At 45.7% G+C, this 19929-nt stretch overlaps 1 protein-coding gene across 3 annotated transcripts in view; it reads left to right on the top strand.

Annotated features, from left to right (window-relative positions):
• The window catches only part of LOC115098082 (histo-blood group ABO system transferase-like), a 128355-nt gene that overhangs the window by 57387 nt on the left and 51039 nt on the right, over positions 1-19929 (top strand). For 2 of the 3 annotated variants that reach the window (XM_029614391.1, XM_029614393.1), the window contains exons 4-5: positions 3330-3392; positions 18261-18296. In XM_029614391.1, the coding sequence (XP_029470251.1) occupies positions 3330-3392; positions 18261-18296 (99 nt within the window). The remainder of the gene's footprint in view (positions 1-3329; positions 3393-18260; positions 18297-19929) is intronic. The other variant, XM_029614392.1, reaches the window with a different exon arrangement.

Here is a 19929-nt window from a genome sequence, read left to right as displayed (position 1 = left end):
TTCATGATGAACAGAAGCAATCTCTCCTGTAAATTTTCTGTTTTTCCTGTTTTGTTTCTATCAAGAAGCATCATAGATCCTGAAATGCTTTTGCTATCTTCTTAAATATTGTACCAGTAACAAAAGCAGTAATACTGATGTCAATATTCAAAAGCAAATGTGATATCTAACAAAGAGCAAACACCTCACTAAACACAAAAAAAACAAAGAGGTGCAAAGCAAAAATCTAATGTTGGATATTATAGAGGAATAGTATCTGAAAAAATGTGCTGAATTGATGTAATCTACTGACTCTCACTCGCAATGGGCCTCAAGCAGTAGTCAGATACCAGCACTGAGATATTACCTCATTTACCATGCCCCTTAATTCAATTTTTAAAAATTATTTTAATACCCCTAAACATGTAACTGAAAAATGAATACATTTTCAAAAAATGGTACTTATCTTAGAACTGGTGCCCAAAACATGAAGATCAACACTTATGCACTTATTTTAATACAGGAACACCGGTATATAAAAATCTAAAAATAAATAAATAAATATTTGTTTCACGCAACATGGCCAGTGTTTCGATAGCATCCCAGCTGTCTTCGTCAGGGATCAAAACATATTTACTGAAACAAAACACATATACAAATTAAAGCATACAACTCTTCTATAAGAATTTAAACAACTTGAACATGCAACTGCAACTCATGCAAGCACAATTAGCATGGAGCACACTCAGCTCTCAAAAGTGGCAGCACCCATTAGGGATGTGCAGAAGAAAAAAATGTGTTTCGGTTCGTTGGGACCCATACTTGTTTCATTAGAAACATAGAAACATATAAATGACGGCAGAAGAAGACCAAACGACCCATCCAGTCTGCCCAGCAAGCTTCACACTTTTTTTTTCTCATACTTATCTGTTTCTCTTAGCTCTTTGGTTCTATTTCCCTCCCACCCCCACCATTAATGTAGAGAGCAGTGATGGAGCTGCATCCAAGTGAAATATCAAGCTTGATTAGTTAGGGGTAGTAGGGGTAGTAACCGCTGCAATAAGCAAGCTACACCCATGCTTATTTGTTTTACCCAGACTATGTTATTCAGCCCTTATTGGTTGTTTTTCTTCTCCCCTGCAGTTGAAGCAGAGAGCTATGCTGGATATGCGTGAAGTATCAGTTTTTCTTCTCTCCTGCCGTTGAAGCAGAGAGCTATGCTGGATATGCATGAAGTATCAGTTTTTCTTCTCTCCTGCCGTTGAAGCAGAGAGCTATGCTGGATATGCGTGAAGTACCAGTTTTTCTTCTCCCCTGCCATTGAAGCAGAGAGCTATGCTGGATATGTGTGAAGTATTAGTTTTTCTTCTCCCCTGCCGTTGAAGCAGAGAGCTATGCTGGATATGCATTGAAAGTGAAGTATCAGGCTTATTTGGTTTGGGGTAGTAACCGCCGTAACAAGCCAGCTACTCCCCGCTTTGTGAGTGCAAATCCTTTTTTCCACATTTCCTCTTGCTGTCGAAGCTTAGAGCGATGTTGGAGTCACAGTAACCATGTGTAAGTTTATTGAATAAGGGTATTATCTCCAGGCAGTAGCCGTCATTCTGGCGAGCCACCCACTCTTCATAGATGGCCTCTTGACTTTATGGATCCACAGTGTTTATCCCACGCCCCTTTGAAGTCCCTCACAGTTCTGGTCTTCACCACTTCCTCCGGAAGGGCATTCTAGGCATCTACCATCCTCTCCGTGAAGAAATACTTCCTGACATTGGTTCTGAATCTTCCTCCCTGGAGCTTCAAATCGTGACCCCTGGTTCTGCTGATTTTTTTCCTACGGAAAAGGTTTGTCGTTGTCTTTGGATCATTAAAACCTTTCAAGTATCTGAAAGTCTGTATCATATCACCTCTGCTCCTCCTTTCCTCCAGGGTGTACATATTTAGATTCTTCAATCTCTCCTCATAAGTCATTTGATGAAGATCTTCCACCTTTTTGGTCGCCCTTCTCTGGACTACCTCCATCTTGTCTCTGTCTCTTCGGAGATACGGTCTCCAGAACTGAACACAATACTCCAGGTGAGGTCTCACCAAGGACCTGTACAAGGGGATAATCACTTCCCTTTTCTTACTCGATATTCCTCTCTCTATGCAGCCCAGCATTCTTCTGGCTTTAGCTATCGCCTTGTCACATTGTTTTGCCGACTTCAGATCATTAGACACCATCACCCCAAGGTCTCTCTCCTGCTCCGTGCATATCAGCAGTATCTCATCTTAACTGCTTCAGCCGAAGTCGAGCACAACCCCTTGCTACAGCCACATGAGATAGGGCAGGGAAAGAGAAGGTGATGGACTATGGTCTTTCTGTAACAAAATGAAACCAGGCTCACTTTCTGTTTAGTACCATGTAAGCCAGTTGGGAATGCTCCCCAGGAGAGAGAGAGAGAGACCTTTCACACACTGCAGTGCTCATCTATTTGGTTTGTCATCTAATCAGCTTCAACATCAAGAGGGACTTCTTCATTGTCTTCTTTTTTTTTTTTCTACACAATTTTGTGTTTGGGATAGGGTGCACCCTTTACAAACTGGTGTCATTGGGGTGAATCTGTCCCCTCCTCTTTTTTGAGTACTCAGAGATAAAGACACATTTTGAAAGCTGTGTACTTCACTGCTTTCCCCCAACCTTTCTCTAATAGTGTTCCTTATATATATATTTTTTTACTATCCATATGAGCATGTTGGTTGCCCTAGCTAACAGGCCTTACCCAGTGTTATTTTTGCATTGCTTGATTTAAAATAAGAAAACTGCAAGTTTATATTATACTTCACAACTATACTTTTCCCATTTAATGTTCCGGTTGGATTTACTGTCTACTTACACAATACTAGTACATTACTGTTTTATTCTGGTGTGGTAATTTTATCTGGTCTGTGGTGGCACAAGTGAGAGGTTGTGTGGGAATGACACAGAATTGTAGTATCAGGATGACTGGGGTCCTGTCTCATCCCCCACTCAGGCTATATTAGCAAATATAATTTCTCATGTAGTACCCCCCACCCCCACCCGAAGCATAGGGGTAATTCATAGTCCTGACCAAGATGGGGGGGCACGTGTGAATACATCTGAAATTTCATATTTGTAAGCTAATAACCTTCCACTTTGAGAATCTCCAATTGTTCTTTTATGTTTTGCATTTGATTCATATTAGAATAAGTTTGGAAAGGAATAAATCAATTATTCTTTTGCTGATACACAGATAATGAGTAGGATGGAAATGAGTAATTCTGGTGATAGTGCTGTAGGGTTTACAATCAGTTCTGTAAAGTCTGAATGCCATTATGTGTTTTTCTCTCAGCAGTGACCATGTTAGGAAAGACGGCAGTTACCTGGATCACCTGCTGGAAATCAGACTCCCAAGGTAGATTTCTTACTAATTGTAGGGCAAGCAGCAGTCAGCCTTTGCTGTAGTGTACTCTTGTTTCTGATCTACAGTTTACCAGTTGCATTGTTGCTGCACAGAAGTATTTAAGAGCGCAAAGGGGAGGCAAATTAGATAGAGAAGGAGGAAGTCAGTTGGAAATTTCTTCCCATTACACCCACTGTCAAGGTATAGCCTTTCACACTCAGCACTAATGCCTGGCTTGCTTCAGCATTGCCAAGTAATCAAGAAATAATCCTGTTATACTTTACAGTAGCAATCCTTTCATATTTATAATAAAGACAAATGGAATTCCACCAAAAATGTATATTTAAAAGTGTACTATTCTTCCAATTAGCTAATATTTGCTGTACTGCAGTAATAAGCGAAAAATCTAAGTTTCCTCCAAGGAGGAGAGAGACCAAGATCTTCCCCCAGTGACTTAAGTACTACTATGTGGTAGAAAATAGGAATAATGAGGTCTAAAATATCTGAAATTTGATCCAAGAATTCTTGACAAAATTGTTTGACATAGGAACATTCATAAAGCATGTGTGACAGAGTAGCATTATCCTTCATACAGGACCTGCACGTATGAGCTGAGGATAAGTTGTAAGTTTGGTGGAAAGCTCTGCAACCTCCAGTTTGATATCATTGGTAGTAGAGATATTCAGTTTAAGGAGTTCCTTTAATTGGAGAATTTTGGTCAGAACAGAATCCGCAGGCTGTGACGCATCTGATTTGGATGGTGGGGCCTTGACTGATGATGGAGGATCGTGTTTTGTGCCTAAAGTGATGGCAAAAGCTGTTTCAATTTTGTCACTTTTGGTAGTCGACATCTAAGGCCAGAATATACACTCTTTCCAGCAGTTAAATCCAAAATCCGAAGTTTGAATGTGACAAAAAATTCAGTCTAAGCGATCAGGCGATTTAGGAAGCCATCTTGTACAGCAGCTCATGAGTGCCACCCCCACCCAGCTCTTCTTTTGACAACATGAATACTCTCTCTGTTTGCATTACCATCCCCATGGAGGCTGGTGTGACACAGAACATTTTTGTTAATGTAGGTATGCCTTGGACTTCAAAAGGTTAGGAAACACTAGATAGGCCATATGGTGTTTTTCTGCCATTATATTTCTGTGTAAATTTACACTCCCCTTTTTTTAGGACATTGGTGAAGACTTCTTTAACCAAAAACATAGAAACATGATGGCAGAAAAAAGAACATTACAGCCTATCCAGTCTGCCTATCTACACCAGCTACTCAGCTTTACGATCCCTACCACTCCCTCAGAGATCCTCTGTGTTTATGCCATGCCTTCTTAAATTCAAATACTGTCTTGTCGCCACCACCTACACAGGGAAGCTGTTCCATGCATTCACTACCTTCTCTGTAAAGAAATATTTTCTTAGTTTATTCTTGAATGTGCCCCCTTTCACCCTCATCTCATGATCCCTCGTTCTAGAGCCTCCTTTCCTTTGAAAGAGACCCATCTCCTGTGCATGGAAACTTTTGAAGTTTTTTGGTACCTTCTGAATTCTGATAGTTATGTTTCTCCTGGCCCTAAGCTCCAGGTCTCTTATTTTCTCCTTATGACCATTTTATCATTTTTTTTATATTGTACTAAGCTGGTGCCCTCTAACATGGAAAGATATTTTTCATTTTCAGTTAGCTAATTGCTAATTTGATGAAAATCATTTTTTTTAGAGTGGTTCAGTCTTTTTTAATGTCCTCAATGTCTGTGGCAATGGTATATCTTACTGAGCTTCCCTGGACGCCGGAACTTATTCTAGTTTCATCTGAGGATTTGTCAGAGCCTCAGATGAAACTAGAATAACCTGGACCAGAGGTGATGAAATTCTGCCATGCTTGATTTATTTGGTGAAATCTTCCTGCCATGCATGTTTTTTTTTTGTTATTGTTTTAAGTAGGCATTTGTTTTATTGATCTACATGACATGCTCCACGCTTTCATTGTTAAAGAACAATTATAGAAATATTCCCAAAGTAATTTAAGAATAAAAATTCAAAGAGACTTGATTGCATGGGTCTTCACATCCCCTTGACTCAATACTTCGTGGAAACCCCTTTTGCAGCAGTAATAGCCATTCAGGAAAAGTGTCTACCAGCTTTGCTCAATGGGTTGATACAGTTTTTGTCTATTCTTCTTGGCAGAAGAGCTCAGGATCATTCAAGTTAACTGAGTATCATCTGTGGACTACAGTTTTCAAGTCTTGCCACAGATCTTCTATTAGATTCAGGTCTGGACTTTGACTGGACAACTCAAAGGCATTCACTTCTTGCAGAGCCACTCCTTTGTTGCTTTTGCTTTGTGCTCAGGATCATTGTCCTGTTGAAAGATGGATCCATGTCATGCCATGTTTTCCTCCGAGATCCGTCTGTACTTTGCACCATCCCCATGTACAGAATTTTGAAACTGTTAAAATGTGATCCTGCAACATAGCTGTTGGAATAGTGCTGAAACCATGGTTCCATTCTTCTGATGGTCAATAGAAAGGGGATTATGAATACCTGAGGCCATTTGCAGGCCGATACAGTAAAGTCCGCGGGAGAGCAGGCGTTCGCCCACTCTCCCGGCGTGCGCACCGGCCACTCGCCAGTGCACGCGATGCAGTATTTAAATTAGGTCCGGCGGTAGATCCGGGCAAAAGGAGGCGCTAGGGACACTAGCGCGTCCCTAGCTCCTCCTTTTTGACAGGAGCGGCGGCTGTCAGCGGGTTTGACAGCCGACGCTCAATTTTGCCGGCGTCGGTTCTCGAGCCCGCTGACAGCCACGGGCTCGGAAACCGGACGCCGGCAAAATTGAGCGTCCAGTTTTCGGCCCGACAGCTCCGAGCGCACTGTTCTGTATCGGCCTGTTGGTTGGGGAGAGGGGCCTGTCAGCTATTTTTTAGGGCATCTTGCAACTGGAAGGACTGTGGTATACAGGGCACAAGCATGTCTTTAGTAGCAGTCCAGAAAGGAGCAAGTAGCCTTGTTTTACTACCAGCAAACTTCCTGTGTGTTGGCAGCCTGAACCATAGATATGTTGGCTCTAAACAAACAAACAAAAAAATACCAACTTGGCTGTCCTTTGTGTGCCTTATTGTCATTTGTTAAAGCCACAGCCATGCATGTTTTTAATATCTCAATCTTCTCTGTGATTCAGTGTCAGTGGATTGTTGGGTCATGTGTTTCTGGTGGTGTCAGGAGCTCTTCTTGCTCAACCTAGACTCTTGTGTTTGACTTGGTACTGCCATTGTTTGGGCTGAGGAAGAACTGGCTGGTACTCCTAACTGTCTTTGTTCAGATGTAGCTGTGGCTGTTTGAGCCAGTTTGCAGAGGTATCAACCTTGGCTGCCTGGTTCCAGCTTGAGTGCGTCACTCAGCCAAGGGTTGAGAGTCAGTGGGGAGGGGGATCAATGCTGGCACTACCAGCTTAGGCTCCTTCCTTTGTTGTGTGTGTGAAGCCAACCATTAAACTCTGACCACGGTTTGCTCCTCTCTCACCTAGCAGCTCACTCTGCCATAGATTATATGATCTGATGCATGGGTGTCCCACTACCCGTCTCCCATTGTGGATTTGTGGATGGTGGCCTCATTATATCTAAAAGTTGCTGCTGCTTGTTATGTATGTGTCTAAAGGCACCATTTTTCAAAATCCACCCAGTGTTTGAAATATGTGAGTACTTTTACTCTGATTAACTTTAGGTGGAATTTTAGACATAAATTACCAGGTAATCTAACATTGTAAGGGTATAAGTACTCGCCTATATTTGCACCTGCTACTTCTGTAGGTTGTTTTTCTGTGGTAGAGCTGAAATTTGTGTGCATATGCGCGTGTCCACATAAAATTGTGTGCCATGTATGCATGCAAGTACAGCCAATTTTATACCATGCGCACCCATACGCGTGTATGTTATAAAATGGCTTTCAGGGGGAGAAAGACATTTCCGGTAAAATGGCTGCGTCCATTCGCATGAGCCGGTATACGCAGGTACATGAATGCCCGTACATCTGTTTAAAAGTTATTGTCCCTGTGCATTCTTTTTCCTGGGAAAAGAATCTGCAGTGCATTATCTTTCCTGAGATAAGATCTGCAGAAAAAGGAGGTGCAAATGGGGACAGTTTTCAAAGCGAAAGTATGTGCATAGTTTCAATGTGCAAACTGGTGCAGGGACCAAAGATAAAAAGTACCCATAGACTTTGCATCAATGCGGGCAGTCTGAAAAGTACTCTCATACAGACCGATGCAATATCGGCGCATGAAAAACGGGCACTCATAATTGAGCACCTACTTTTCTAACACGTTCCCATCCTTCTTTCCTGGGTGCACAATGCACTAGGCAAATGAGCTTCTGCATTAAAAAGGAGACACTAGGGGAAATTGTGTGTTCCTAGCGCCTCCTTGGCTTCGGGCTAACAGGAGAAGTGACTGTGCGCGGGTTAGGAAAATGGATGCTCAATTTTACAAGCGTCCATTTTCCTAGCCTGTGCACAGCCAAGAGTTAGCAAAATGGACACTTGTTAATTGAGTGTCCATTTTCCTAACCTGACTGTTATGAACCCGAAGGTGGACCCCTGTTTCGAGGTAGAGTCAGCGTTACCTAAAAGGAAATGATCCCCTTAGGTCTCTACTGTCGAAGGGCAAGGCCGAAATGCTGTAGTTGAAGAATGAAGACTTCGCCCTGGAAGCTCGAGATCCCCCCAGGAGAAGCCCGTAGGGACCCGGCCGCTGGGACTTAGGAGACTCCCTTGAAGACTGAAGAAAGGTCTGGATGCAGGTGCCTCCTGTGGGTCATGGGTTTCAGACGGCTGGCGCCTCCAGTAGGTCGTAGAAGTCTTGAGGACGGAGTCACAGAATAGTCCAAAGCCGGTCCAAAGGTTCGGTACACAAGAAGGGTCGAAGTCCAGGCCAGGATCAAAACAGGAGAAGGGTCCGAAGCCAGTCCAGGAGAATTCAGGAGAAGGGTCCGAAGCCGTACCAGGATCAAGCCAGAGAAATATGAATGCCAGTCCAGAAGTCAGAAGCCAAGAGTTAATCCATGGAGCGGGACGAAGAACCAGGAACAAGAAGCTCTGAGCCAAACTTGGGCAGGAACCTTAATACCAAGGCAAGGTCTGAGGACCAGACCTTGCCTTAAGTACAGGATGTCGGGGGAGAGTCTAAGGAAGAGCCATGACTATTTCCTGTCATGGCTCCTTTAAGAACAATCTTCAACTGCGCGCGCGGCCCTAGGGAAATCAGCGGGGGAGGATCCGAACCCTTGAGGAGCCATGCTGCCGAGCCTGGACGCGGCAGCGGCCGCAGGAGAAAGCGGAAGGGGCTGCCTGCCACCGCAGGAGCCCTCGACAACGCCTGAAGCCTCGGATAACTATTTTCTTTGCGACCGCTGGCCCGGCCCTGATTGCGGTCCACCGCGGCCGGTGGCCATGACACCCAGTCCCGGTTTGCTGCGGCCGGCGGTGCTAACACTGACTGCTGGCAAGATTTTTTTTTGGTGCTCCTTTTTTCAGTTCCTCCGACTTAATATTGCCACGATATTAAGTCAGAGGAACCACAGAAAAGCAGTATTTTCTGCTTTTCGGTAAACGGTTGGAGCTCCTCAAGACTTAACACCAGCTTTGGGGCTGGTGTTAATTTTTGAGAGTAAAAATGTGCACGTAGGGTGCATATTTACTTTTTACATAAGGGGGAATAGCCTCATCAACATGGTATTTTCTTAGCATCCAGACAGATGAATCCAGAACCAGAGGGTTATGCACCTCTACCAGCAGATGGAAATGGAGGAAACTGACACCACAGAATCTATACTCCTGCAATTACATCATCCAGCAGATGGTGGATGTGCATCTCCCTACTGGGGATTGCTTCAGCTTTTAGAAGGAGAATTTGTAAAGGGAAATTAATTGCCCTGCTCTCCTGCTGTGATACCAAATGGTCCCTCCCCCAGTTGAGAATTCCTGAGGTGATTTCCGAGGTCCCTCAGATGTATGTCTTGGTCTGGTAGCTGTTTTTTTAGCCGGAGTGGACTTAACTGATTATATTGCTTAACTGATTATATTGCTTAAAAGCAGCGGGTGCAAGAGGCTGAGTGTGGCGGTGATGGCATATGCCCTCTCCCTCTGAAGCCGGAGACTGTCTCTGTACTCAGCTGGGAAGGGCTGAGCTCATGTGTTTAAAAAAAAAAAAGAAGAAACAGTCATAGACAGAATGAAGGGGTTAGTTTATGACTTCCTCTTGGTCTCCATGCTCGACGCGCCGTCCCGACATCCGTTCCCACTCCCATAAGGGTTAGGGGAACTGAGTAGCCTGGCAGGTAAAGCAGTCCCATTGGGCTAGGCCCTGCCATTAGGCTTTTTTTTGTGCACCGTGTGGTAGGTTGCGGCGGCATTTTCATGCGCTTTTTTTGTGCATGGTTGGCTGCCCTCTACAGGATTGTCTGTGCGCCCAAGTGCGTCCTGTGCGGTCGATTGGTGTGCGAGGCCTCTGCATGCACTGTCTTGCATATGGGTTGTGTGCCAAGGTTTGGAGCGGTAACAGTGCACTTAGCTTTTTGGCACACAAAATTGGGACACTTAAATTTTGTGCGCATACATTTTGTTTCAGTTGGGCTTTGGCTGGATGCACATCTTTAGTTGCCTGTTAAGCATACTGACAGATTAATGGCGCCAGTGGCTAAGAAACCTAAGTACCTTTCTCTCTGTGCTGCTTGTCACAGGGCATCTCAGCCTGAAGGGCCCGATCTCTTATGCCAGCGCTGCTTAGAGGCTCAGAGAGAATTATCTTCCTCTAATTTTACTAAGCCTGGGTCTTCCCAGCCGGATGATGGCATTTAAAAGGCAATTTCGTAAGATTAGCTTTGGAGGTCACATCAGCCGCCCAATTTCTCAGCCATAACTGATGCCTGGCCGCTATTGCTGAAGCCACTCCTCTGGCTGAGGTGCGGACCAAATCAGAGTCCACATCTGCTAAAAAGGGGTGGCAGGTTCCATAACTGTATTTATTTATTTAACAGTTTTTATATACCGTGGAACGTTCGGAGCATCTCCTCGGTTAACAGGAAACAATAGGTAGCAACATGCTTTACAGAGAACTGATGAGGTATAGAGAGGGAGGGAAGGAGGGAGGGGGCGAGGGGTGGAACTCGGAAAGGGGGGAATAGGGGAGGGTAAGGTTACAAATGCTTAAATTTAGGCATCAAAGTTTTTACAATTCCAGGGCAGTTTAACTGCCCTGGAATTCACTTTCAGGAACTAATGGTGCAAGGGCGCAGGAATACAGAGGAGTCTCTCTGGAACATCAATTGGCTGGAAGCCCAGGCAGTCCGGTTGACATGCTTACAGTTCAGCTGCAGGGTCGAGCAATCTGAATAATGTTGGAGAACACAACAACAGTGGCTTACATCAATTGGCATGGAGGAACCAAGAGCCAATAATTATCGCAAGAGATAGACCAATTTATGGAATGGGCAGAAGTGCATCTTCAGGAGATCTCAGCCTCACACATTGCAGGAAAAGACAATGTAAGAGCAGAGTTTCTCAGCAGGGAGAGTCTGAACCCAGGAGAATGAGTATTTTCGGATGAGGTGTTCCAACTGATAGTGGATCGCTGGGGTCTTCCATTTATAGACCTGCTGGTGACTTCTTGTAAAGCGAAGGTTCCTCGATTCTTCAGTCGCAGGAGAGATCCAAAGTCCTTAGAGATCGATGCTTTCGTGCAGGCCTGGCCGGAAGGCAAGTGCTGAATGCCTTTCCCCTGTGGTCCCTATTGGGAGGAATGGTTCAAAGAATTGAAGGCCACAGTGGCCCAGCAGACCATGGTATGCAGATCTGCGAAGACTCCTGGTGGAAACCCACCTTCGTTTTCCGCCATACAGGAAGCTGTTGCAGCAGAGGCCTGTCCTTCACGAAGATCTGACTTGGTTTTGTCTTATGGTATAGACCTTGAGAGGGCTCGCTTGTTGAAGCATGGATATTCTTCTGCAGTGATTGCCACCTTGCTACGAGCATGAAAGTTCTCTACTTTCTTAGCCTAGGTTTGGCATATGTTTGAGGCTTGGTGTGCAGATCGAGGAGTGCTTCCTCATTCAGTTGTTATCCCGCTAATTATGGAATTTTTAAAGGATGGGTTGAATAAAGGGTTATTCCTTGCTTGTTTCAGGGGCCAGGTGAATGGTGGATCCTTATCATCTCATCCTGATGTGTCTTGTTTCCTGAAGGAAGTGAAATATCTTCGTCCTCCCTTGCAGTTACCAGTTCATTTGGCTTTCTTGGTGGGTCCTACGTTTTGACCACTGGATAGCCTTTCCTTGTGGTTAATAACCTTGAAAACTGTGTTTCTGGTGGAGATTTGTTTCGTGTGTTGAGTTTCTGAGTTGCATGTCTTGTCTTGTCAGGAGCCGTTCCTTCAGGTGACTCCAGGGGCGATACAGATGCGTACTGTTCCTTCCTGCTTGCCTAAAGAGGTCTCAGATTTTCATTTGAATCAGTCTATTTCCTTACCAACCTTGGTTAAGGAAAGAGATGCAGAGGAAGACTGCCTGTTGTGTCTCTTTGATGTCAAGAGACATGTCGTGAGATATCTGGAGTTTTCTAAAACTTTCAGAAAGATGGATCACCTGTTCGTCCTTCATGGTGGAGGAAAACAGGGTGAACCAGCTTTGTGGGCTACAATAACTCGCTGGATTAAGGAGGTGATCTCAGCCACATATGTGGCAGCTGAAAAGCCATTGCCCATTCAGGTTAGGGCTCATTCCACTAGGGCTCAGGCAGTGTCATGGGAGGAGGTTAGATTGTTGTCTCCCGTCAACATTTGCCAAGCTGTGACGTGGGCCTCCTTACACACCTTTTCCAGGTTTTATTGTCTGGATGTGCAGTCCTGGGAGGACATAGCCTTTGCACATGCAGTTTTGACTGGACTGTGGGCAGACTCCCACCCTATTCAGGAGCAGCTTGGGTACTTCCCACTGGTTCTGGATTAATCTGTCTGGATGCTAAGAAATGAGAAATTACTACATACCTGATAATTTCCTTTTCTTTAGAACAGACAGATGAATCCAGCTTCCTGCCCTTGGCTGCTGAATGATTGGGCTATGGTCCTCCTCCATGGCTAAGTGTTTCCAAGGAGTACTGGTAAGGGTTAATTCAGTCCCTAGACTAGTGTTAATACATGCTTGTCTGAACTCGGTGTTTCTTGTTGTTTGAGTACAGAAATGGCTGTCTGTTTTTAATCAAGTTTTTTTGCTAATCTATCCACAGTTGATTTTGAAGAGAACACTGGCAGGCTGATGCCACTGCAGGAGTATATTTATTTATTTATTTAAGCGTTTTTATATACCGAAATTTGTTGGGAACATCATCTCGGTTTACAGTTAACTTAATACAGCAAGAAGCTTTACAAAGAACACATAACAATATGTAACAACAGGATACAAGTTATAGTATTGATTAACTGTGTTTGAGGGAGGTATTTACAAGATATTTACAAGGAAATTACAGGGGGGGAGGTGGGAGAAGGGGACGTGTGCATGGAGGGGGGGGGGGGAGTTAGGTATAGGTGTGCTTAAAGAGCCAGGTCTTTTAGGTTCTGTTTGAATCTTTTTGGGCAAGGCTCCTGGCGAAGACTAGGAGGCATCTTGTTCCAAAGGGTGGGACCGGCAATGGAGAGGGCACGTTCTTTGGTGGACTTAAGCTTTGTCATTTTAGGGGAGGGAGTGTGTAGCGTGGCACAGTGTTGTGATCTGATAGGTCTGTTAGGGGTACAGAATTGGAGAAGTTCTTTCAACCAGGGCATGTCATGGTTGTAGATAGTTTTATGCATGATGGTTAGGGATTTGTATATGATCCGGGCGTTGATGGGCAACCAGTGTAGGTGTTTGAGGACTGGGGTGATGTGATCACCTCTGTGGGCATTGGTGAGGATACATGCCGCCGAATTTTGGAGCATCTGAAGGGGCCGTAGGGCGTATTTGGGGAGGCCTAGGAGAATAGCATTGCAATAATCAAGCTTGGATAGGATGGTGGCTTGGAGGACTGTGCGGAAATCATTTATGTGGAGCAGGGGTTTCGGTTTTTTTAGGGTGTGGAGCTTGAAAAAAACGTCTTTCATGGTGGAATTGATGGATTTTTTTAGGTTATGGTGGTTATCTAGGATAACGCCAAGGCTGCGAACGTGTTGGGCGAAGGAGACGGTGGGGTGGGGAGGGTTGGGTGTAGGGTTGGTGCAGTTGTGTGTGGGTGAGATGTATAGGAGCTCTGTTTTGGAGGTATTAAGAGCGAGTTAGTTGTCAGCGAGAAGGGAATTGATAGCTGTGAGGGCAGATTCCTATGTTTTCAAGGCCTTAGGTAGTGTAGCGGTTATGGGTATGAGGACCTGAACATCATCTGCATATATTAGGGATGTGAATCGTTTTTTGACGATTTAAAATATCGTCCGATATATTTTAAATCGTCAAAAATCGTTAGAGGCGATATTTAATAGGAATTCCCCCGATTTATCGTCAAAAATCGTAAATCGGGGGAAGGGGAAGGGGGAGGGCAGGAAGGGGAGGGGAAGGGGGAGGGCAGGAAAACCGGCACAATAAAACAACCCTAAAACCCACCCCGACCCTTTAAAATAAATCCCCCACCCTCCCGAACCCCCCCAAAATGTCTTAAATTACCTGGGGTCCAGTGGGGGGTCCCGTTGTGATCTTCCACTCTCGGGCCACGGGTGCGTTGATAGAAATGGCGCTGGCGCCATTTTGGTTCCTCTCCCCTGACGTCACGAGCGTAGGAGATCGCTCCCGGACCCCCGCTGGACCCCCATGGACTTTTGGCCAGCTTGGGGGGGCCTCCTGACCCCCACAAGACTTGCCAAAAGTCCAGCGGGGGTCCGGGAATGACCTCCTGCACTCGATCGTGTTGCCGTACGGCCTGCGCCATTTTGCAAAATGGCGCTGGCCATATGGCCATATTGCCGTACGGCAACACGATTCGAGTGCAGGAGGTCGTTCCTGGACCCCCGCTGGACTTTTGGCAAGTCTTGTGGGGGTCAGGAGGCCCCCCAAGCTGGCCAAAAGTCCCTGGGGGTCCAGCGGGGGTCCGGGAGCGATCTCCTCGCTCGTGACGTCGGGGGACAGGAACCAAAATGGCGCCGGCGCCATTTCTATCAACGCACCCGTGGCCCGAGAGTGGAAGATCACAACGGGACCCCCCCCCCCCCACTGGACCCCAGGTAATTTAAGACATTTTGGGGGGGTTCGGGAGGGTGGGGGATTTATTTTAAAGGGTTGGGGTGGGTTTTAGGGATGTTTTAGTGTGCCGGTTTTCCCGCCCTCCCCCGATTTACGATTTACACGATATTTACAAAAACAAAACCGCGACGATCCGATTCCCTCCCCCCCCAGCCGAAATCGATTGTTAAGACGATCGATCACACGATTCACATCTCTAGCATATATAAAGTGCGGAAGGCCGAGTCCTGATAGAAGATGACAGAGGGGAAGGAGGTATATATTGAAGAGGGTGGAGGATAGTGAGGAGCCTTGGGGAACACCTTGCAACAAGTTGATGGGTTTTGATTCGCAGTGCCCACTTTTTACTCTGTATTGTCTGTTGGTAAGGTATGAATGAATCCAACAGAGTGCGGTGCCAGATATTCCAATTTCTCTTAGGCGCTCAATTAAAATGTTATGGTTGACCGTGTCAATTGCAGAGGATATGTTCAGGAGGGCCAGGATATATGATTGGCCTTTATCAAGGGCCCTCAGGATATAGTCGGAGAGGGAGATGAGGAGGGTTTCGGTGCTGTGGTGTCGGCGAAAACCGTATTGGGATGGGAAGAGGATGTGGTGGTCATCTAGGTAGCTTGTTAGTTGCCTATTGATAATTTTTTCTAGGATTTTAGATAGGAAGGGTAGGTTGGAGGTAGGACAGTAATTGGCTGGGTCCGCTGGATCAAGAGTCATTTTTTTTAGGATAGGTTTAATTATGGCTTGTTTAAGTAGGTTGGGTACAGTGCCAGATGAGATAGAGCTGTTGACGATGTTGGCAATAGGTTTGGAGATGGTATTAGGAATGGTGAGAGAGGTTTTGGTGGGGATAGTATCTGAGGGATGTATGGCCAGTTTGATTTTCTTAAGAATGGATTCTATCTCAATATGTGTAGTGGTCTCGAATGAGTTGAGTGCTGCGGAGGAATTGACAGCCTGGGATGAGGTGGAGGTGTGTGAGGTGGTAGAGGGGTTTGTGTGTGAGGTGGCAGAAGGGTTTGTGGTGGGGGGATTGGTAGATGTAGGGGATGGGGGGAAACATGCCATGATGGTTTCTATTTTCTTGTGAAAATAAAGGGCAAGCTCTTCGCATTTGGTTTTGTGGTTAGTGTCAGGGAAGGGGGTGGGAGTGGTTTTAGTGAGAGAGGCAACAAATTTGAAAAGTGCCCGGGCATTAAATTTAAGATGGTGGATCTTTTGGGCGTGAAAGTCCCTTTTTGTCTTGTCAATTGCTTCCTTATAGGAATGGAGGTAAGATTGGAACATGGATTGGAGTGCCGGGGTTTGTTCTTTACGCCATCTTTTTTCCAGTTTCCTAAGATGGTGTTTCATGGTTTTAAGCTCGGGGGTGTACCAGGGTTTCTTTTTAGTGTTAGCAGGGTTGATTTCTCGGGATTGTTTAGGGCAGAGAGCATTAGCTATGGTGTTGGTGAGCTGATGCCAAGATGAGAGAGCGGACTCAGCGTCAGTGAGATCTAGTTTGGAAAGTTCACCGGTGAGAGCTGATATGAGGTCCACTGATTTGCATGATTTCCGGAAATGGATAGTTTTCTTTGGGGGTGTGGGAGTGGGAGTGTCTTTGATGGAGCATGTGGTTTCAATTCCGAAATGGTCAGACCAAGGGATGGGTTGGCAAGTGGGGGGGTCGGGTTGGATCAGGGCATTGGTAAAGATGAGGTCCAGGGTATGGCCTGCCTTGTGGGTGGGGTTAGCGATGATCTATTTGAGGCCTAGCATATCCAGGGATGTGAGCAGAGACTCGCATGATGCTGTAAGGGGAATTTTGTCAACATGGAGATTAAGATCCCCGAGGATAATGGCGGGGGAGTGTATGTCTAGGTTTTAGTGATGTATTCGATCAAGGGGGATGGGTCGTATTCAAGTAGCCCAGGAGGTGCGTAAATTAGGCAAGTTTGGAGGGTGGGTGATTTAAATAGACCAATTTCAAGTCTGTGGGGGGGGGGGGCGCAATGGGTTGGAGGGTTAAGTTGAATTGCTTTTTGGCGGCAAGCAGGAGGCCTCCTCCTCTTTTTTTGAGTCTGGGAATGGAGAATATATTATATAGGTTGGTTGGGAGTTGGTTTATTAGGACTGAGTCTCAGTTCTGTAGCCATGTTTCAGTGATGGCGCAGATATCAGGACTATCATCAATGAGGATGTCATTAAGTAGGCTGGCTTTTTTGACAATGGACTGGGCATTTAGGAGGAGGATTGTGAAAGTTGAGAGGCCAATTAGTTGAGTTAGGGGGGAAGTCATGATGGGGAGTAGGGGTCGGCGGTGTTCGTAGGGGGTGGTGAGCCGTGGCGCACAGATTGGGGTTGTATAGTGTTTAAGGATAGGAATATGGTGAGGCGCATTGATGTGTATAGTATAATGAGATGTTGTTCGTGAGCAGGATGATGGGAGGTGTACCTGGCCGGGGGGGCGGCCAGGGTATTGGAGGGGGAAGGCAATTGATGGAGGGGTGGCAAAAGAGGCAACAGTTCGGGTTAGCGGGGATGGGGTGTGGAGCTGCAGATAATTTATTAAGAGTGAGGAATAGAATGGCGGTGGAAGTGATACTGGGTGGAGCAATGGAGGAGGGGGAGGGGGACGAGATTAAGATGAGGGTAGGCACAAAGGGCACCAAGTTGGCACAAAGGGGCGCTCCTTCGGCGTGGGACGCCCGGCGTGATGCGCCTAGGGCTGGCCGACAGTTTTAAAGGGCCTTCAGCGTCGGAAGTGAGGCGTCCAGGAGGGGCGGTCCAGTGGTGTCGTGCAGGTAGGCCGCTGGTGCTCGGCTAAGCCTTGGGCTCGGACCCCGATGGGTCGCCCCTGCCGATAGCAGAGAGCCGGACGGGTGAGGGCGGCGTCGGGTCGGCCGGGTGAGCGCAGGTGGAGCCGCGGCGTTCAATCAGCGGTCGGGCGCAGGAGAGAGAAAGGACTGACTTGCCTGCAGTTTTAAAGGGCCTTCAGCGGCGGAAGTAAGGAGTCCAGGAGGGGCGGTCCGGTGGCGTCGTGCGGCGAGGGAGCAGTCCCGGATGCAGGTAGGCCGCTGGTGCTTGGCTACGGCCTCGGGCTTGGACCCCGATGGGTCGCCCCTGCCGATAGCAGTGAGCCGGATGGGCAAGGACAGTGTCAGGTCGGCCGGGTGGGCGCAGGTGGAGCCGCGGCGTTCAATCAGCGGCTCCACCGGCTCTACTGTGATGTCAGTTTGCTCTGTCTCCATCTGCTGGTAGAGGTAGATAACCCACTGGTTCTGGATTCATCTGTCTGTCCTAAAGAAAAGGAAATTATCGGGTAAGTAGTAATTTCTCATTACATGTGATGAGTGCTATTAGCTATGCGCTGGTTTGGATGCGTGTTTTGGACGTGCTAATCCCCTTATTGCATAAGGAGTTATGGACATGTGTCCAATCACGGGTTAACCTATGCACTAGCCTGAGTGCACAGTACTGCATCAGCCTGCTAGTTCCTTATACCAGGGTAGGTTACAACAAATTAATTACATTCATTCTTTTATACCAAAAAAACCCCAGAAAAGCTTCTCTGGCCTTGCCATCTCCTCTTCTTTCCTCTTACTCCTTCTTCTTCCTCTTATTCACACCTAATTACTTTTATCCTTCTTTTCAGAATGAATTATTCCCAGCCGAACATAATGAACCCACCGTAAGTATGTTTCCCAGCTTCTAGGATTACAAATGCCGAAGTCCTTTGTTTACTCTCCAAGTGTGAAACCAGACCCGTGTGGGCAAACGTGTACTGTCACAACTGCAGCCAGACATTAATGCAGAAGTACGGTATCAAAATATGAGCTGACAGTTTGCAAAGCCCTGCCTACTATTAAGCCAACTGAAAAATTCCTTTCAATTAAGGACTCAGTGGGGTGTCTTTTATTCTCCTGTTTCTAATGGGTAGGGAAGGGGAATAAATAAGATAAAATCCCACCCACAAATCAGGGGCACATGGAGCTATCACTGGAAGAAAATATTAACAAACAGGGCATGAAAGCACACAGTTTAGCCTGCAGTTGTGTTCACATTTTTTGTGCACCAGCTTTAGTCTCATTGCAACAGGGAATGTTGCACCCAAGAAATGTGCATGTAAAGCAATGTGTATTGGTTAATGGCTAAATCTGCTACTAATGAAGGCATTAGCAAGTACTCCCCAATGCAAACAGGTGCATAGGCTTAACCCATGTTTTCTTAATGCTCAATATGTCAACTCCTGGTCAGAGGTGGAATGACATTCCTGGGCTAGTGTTAATCTATGAGGCTGAACATGGAGTTTGTGGTGATGGGGTGCACAAATAGTGCCTGATTTTAAAAATAATTTACACACGTACTTGTGTGCATGCTGGTAGCCGGGGCAGTAAGGGATGGTGCTCTGAGTCCCCCCAGGTGGTGAGTTTAAATCCGGCTTAGGGAAAAAGGGAGGGGAGTGAAAAGTATGTACTAGTCAAGCTTTAATTAAGTTGACTTAGAAAATAGCCACTGCTATTACTAGCAACAGTAACATGGAATAGACTTAGTTTTTGGGTACTTGCCAGGTTCTTATGGCCTGGATTGGCCACTGTTGGAAACAGGATGCTGGGCTTGATGAACCCTTGGTCTGACCCAGTATGGCATGTTCTTATGTTGAGTTTTACTTCAGTAAATGCACTTTGCTCAAGTAAGTGGGCTTTTGAAAATTGGTATAATATATATGCCATTGAATTGTTCATAGGATTTGCTCACGTAAGTGCACTTTACATGCGTAAAAGGCTTTTGAAAATTGCTATAATAGTAGTTACGTTTACATATGTAAATCCTTTTGAAAATTTACCTGATAATGTTTTCCATGTTTACTGCCCTCGGCGTATGATATCTAGTTAGAACCTCTAGACAATCTATTTATTTATTTATTTATTTATTTGAACCAATTTATAGTCTGCTGATCCACAAATCTTAGTGGATTCTAATCAACATACATAGTCTTAAAAACCATCAAATGAAACAAAAACAATACAAAGCATATTAACATACAGCAGCATTTGACACGGTCAATCATAACACATTAATAGATTGTCTGTCAGACATTGGTATTAGAGATGAGGCCCTCAACTGGTTCAAATCGTTCCTACAGAACAGACAGTATAAGGTCAAGGTCAACAAGGAAGAATCTCAACCAGTCACCTGCAACTTAGGAGTCCCACAAGGATCGTCACTCTCTCCAACCTTATTCAATATTTACCTTCTACCACTCTGCCAGCTCCTCATCAACCTAAATCTCATCCATTACTTATACGCAGACGATGTTCAGA

This window comes from Rhinatrema bivittatum, chromosome 8 (genome assembly GCF_901001135.1).
Source record: "Rhinatrema bivittatum chromosome 8, aRhiBiv1.1, whole genome shotgun sequence".
NCBI lineage: Eukaryota > Metazoa > Chordata > Amphibia > Gymnophiona > Rhinatrematidae > Rhinatrema > Rhinatrema bivittatum.
This window is presented reverse-complemented; position numbering and strand designations above follow the sequence as displayed.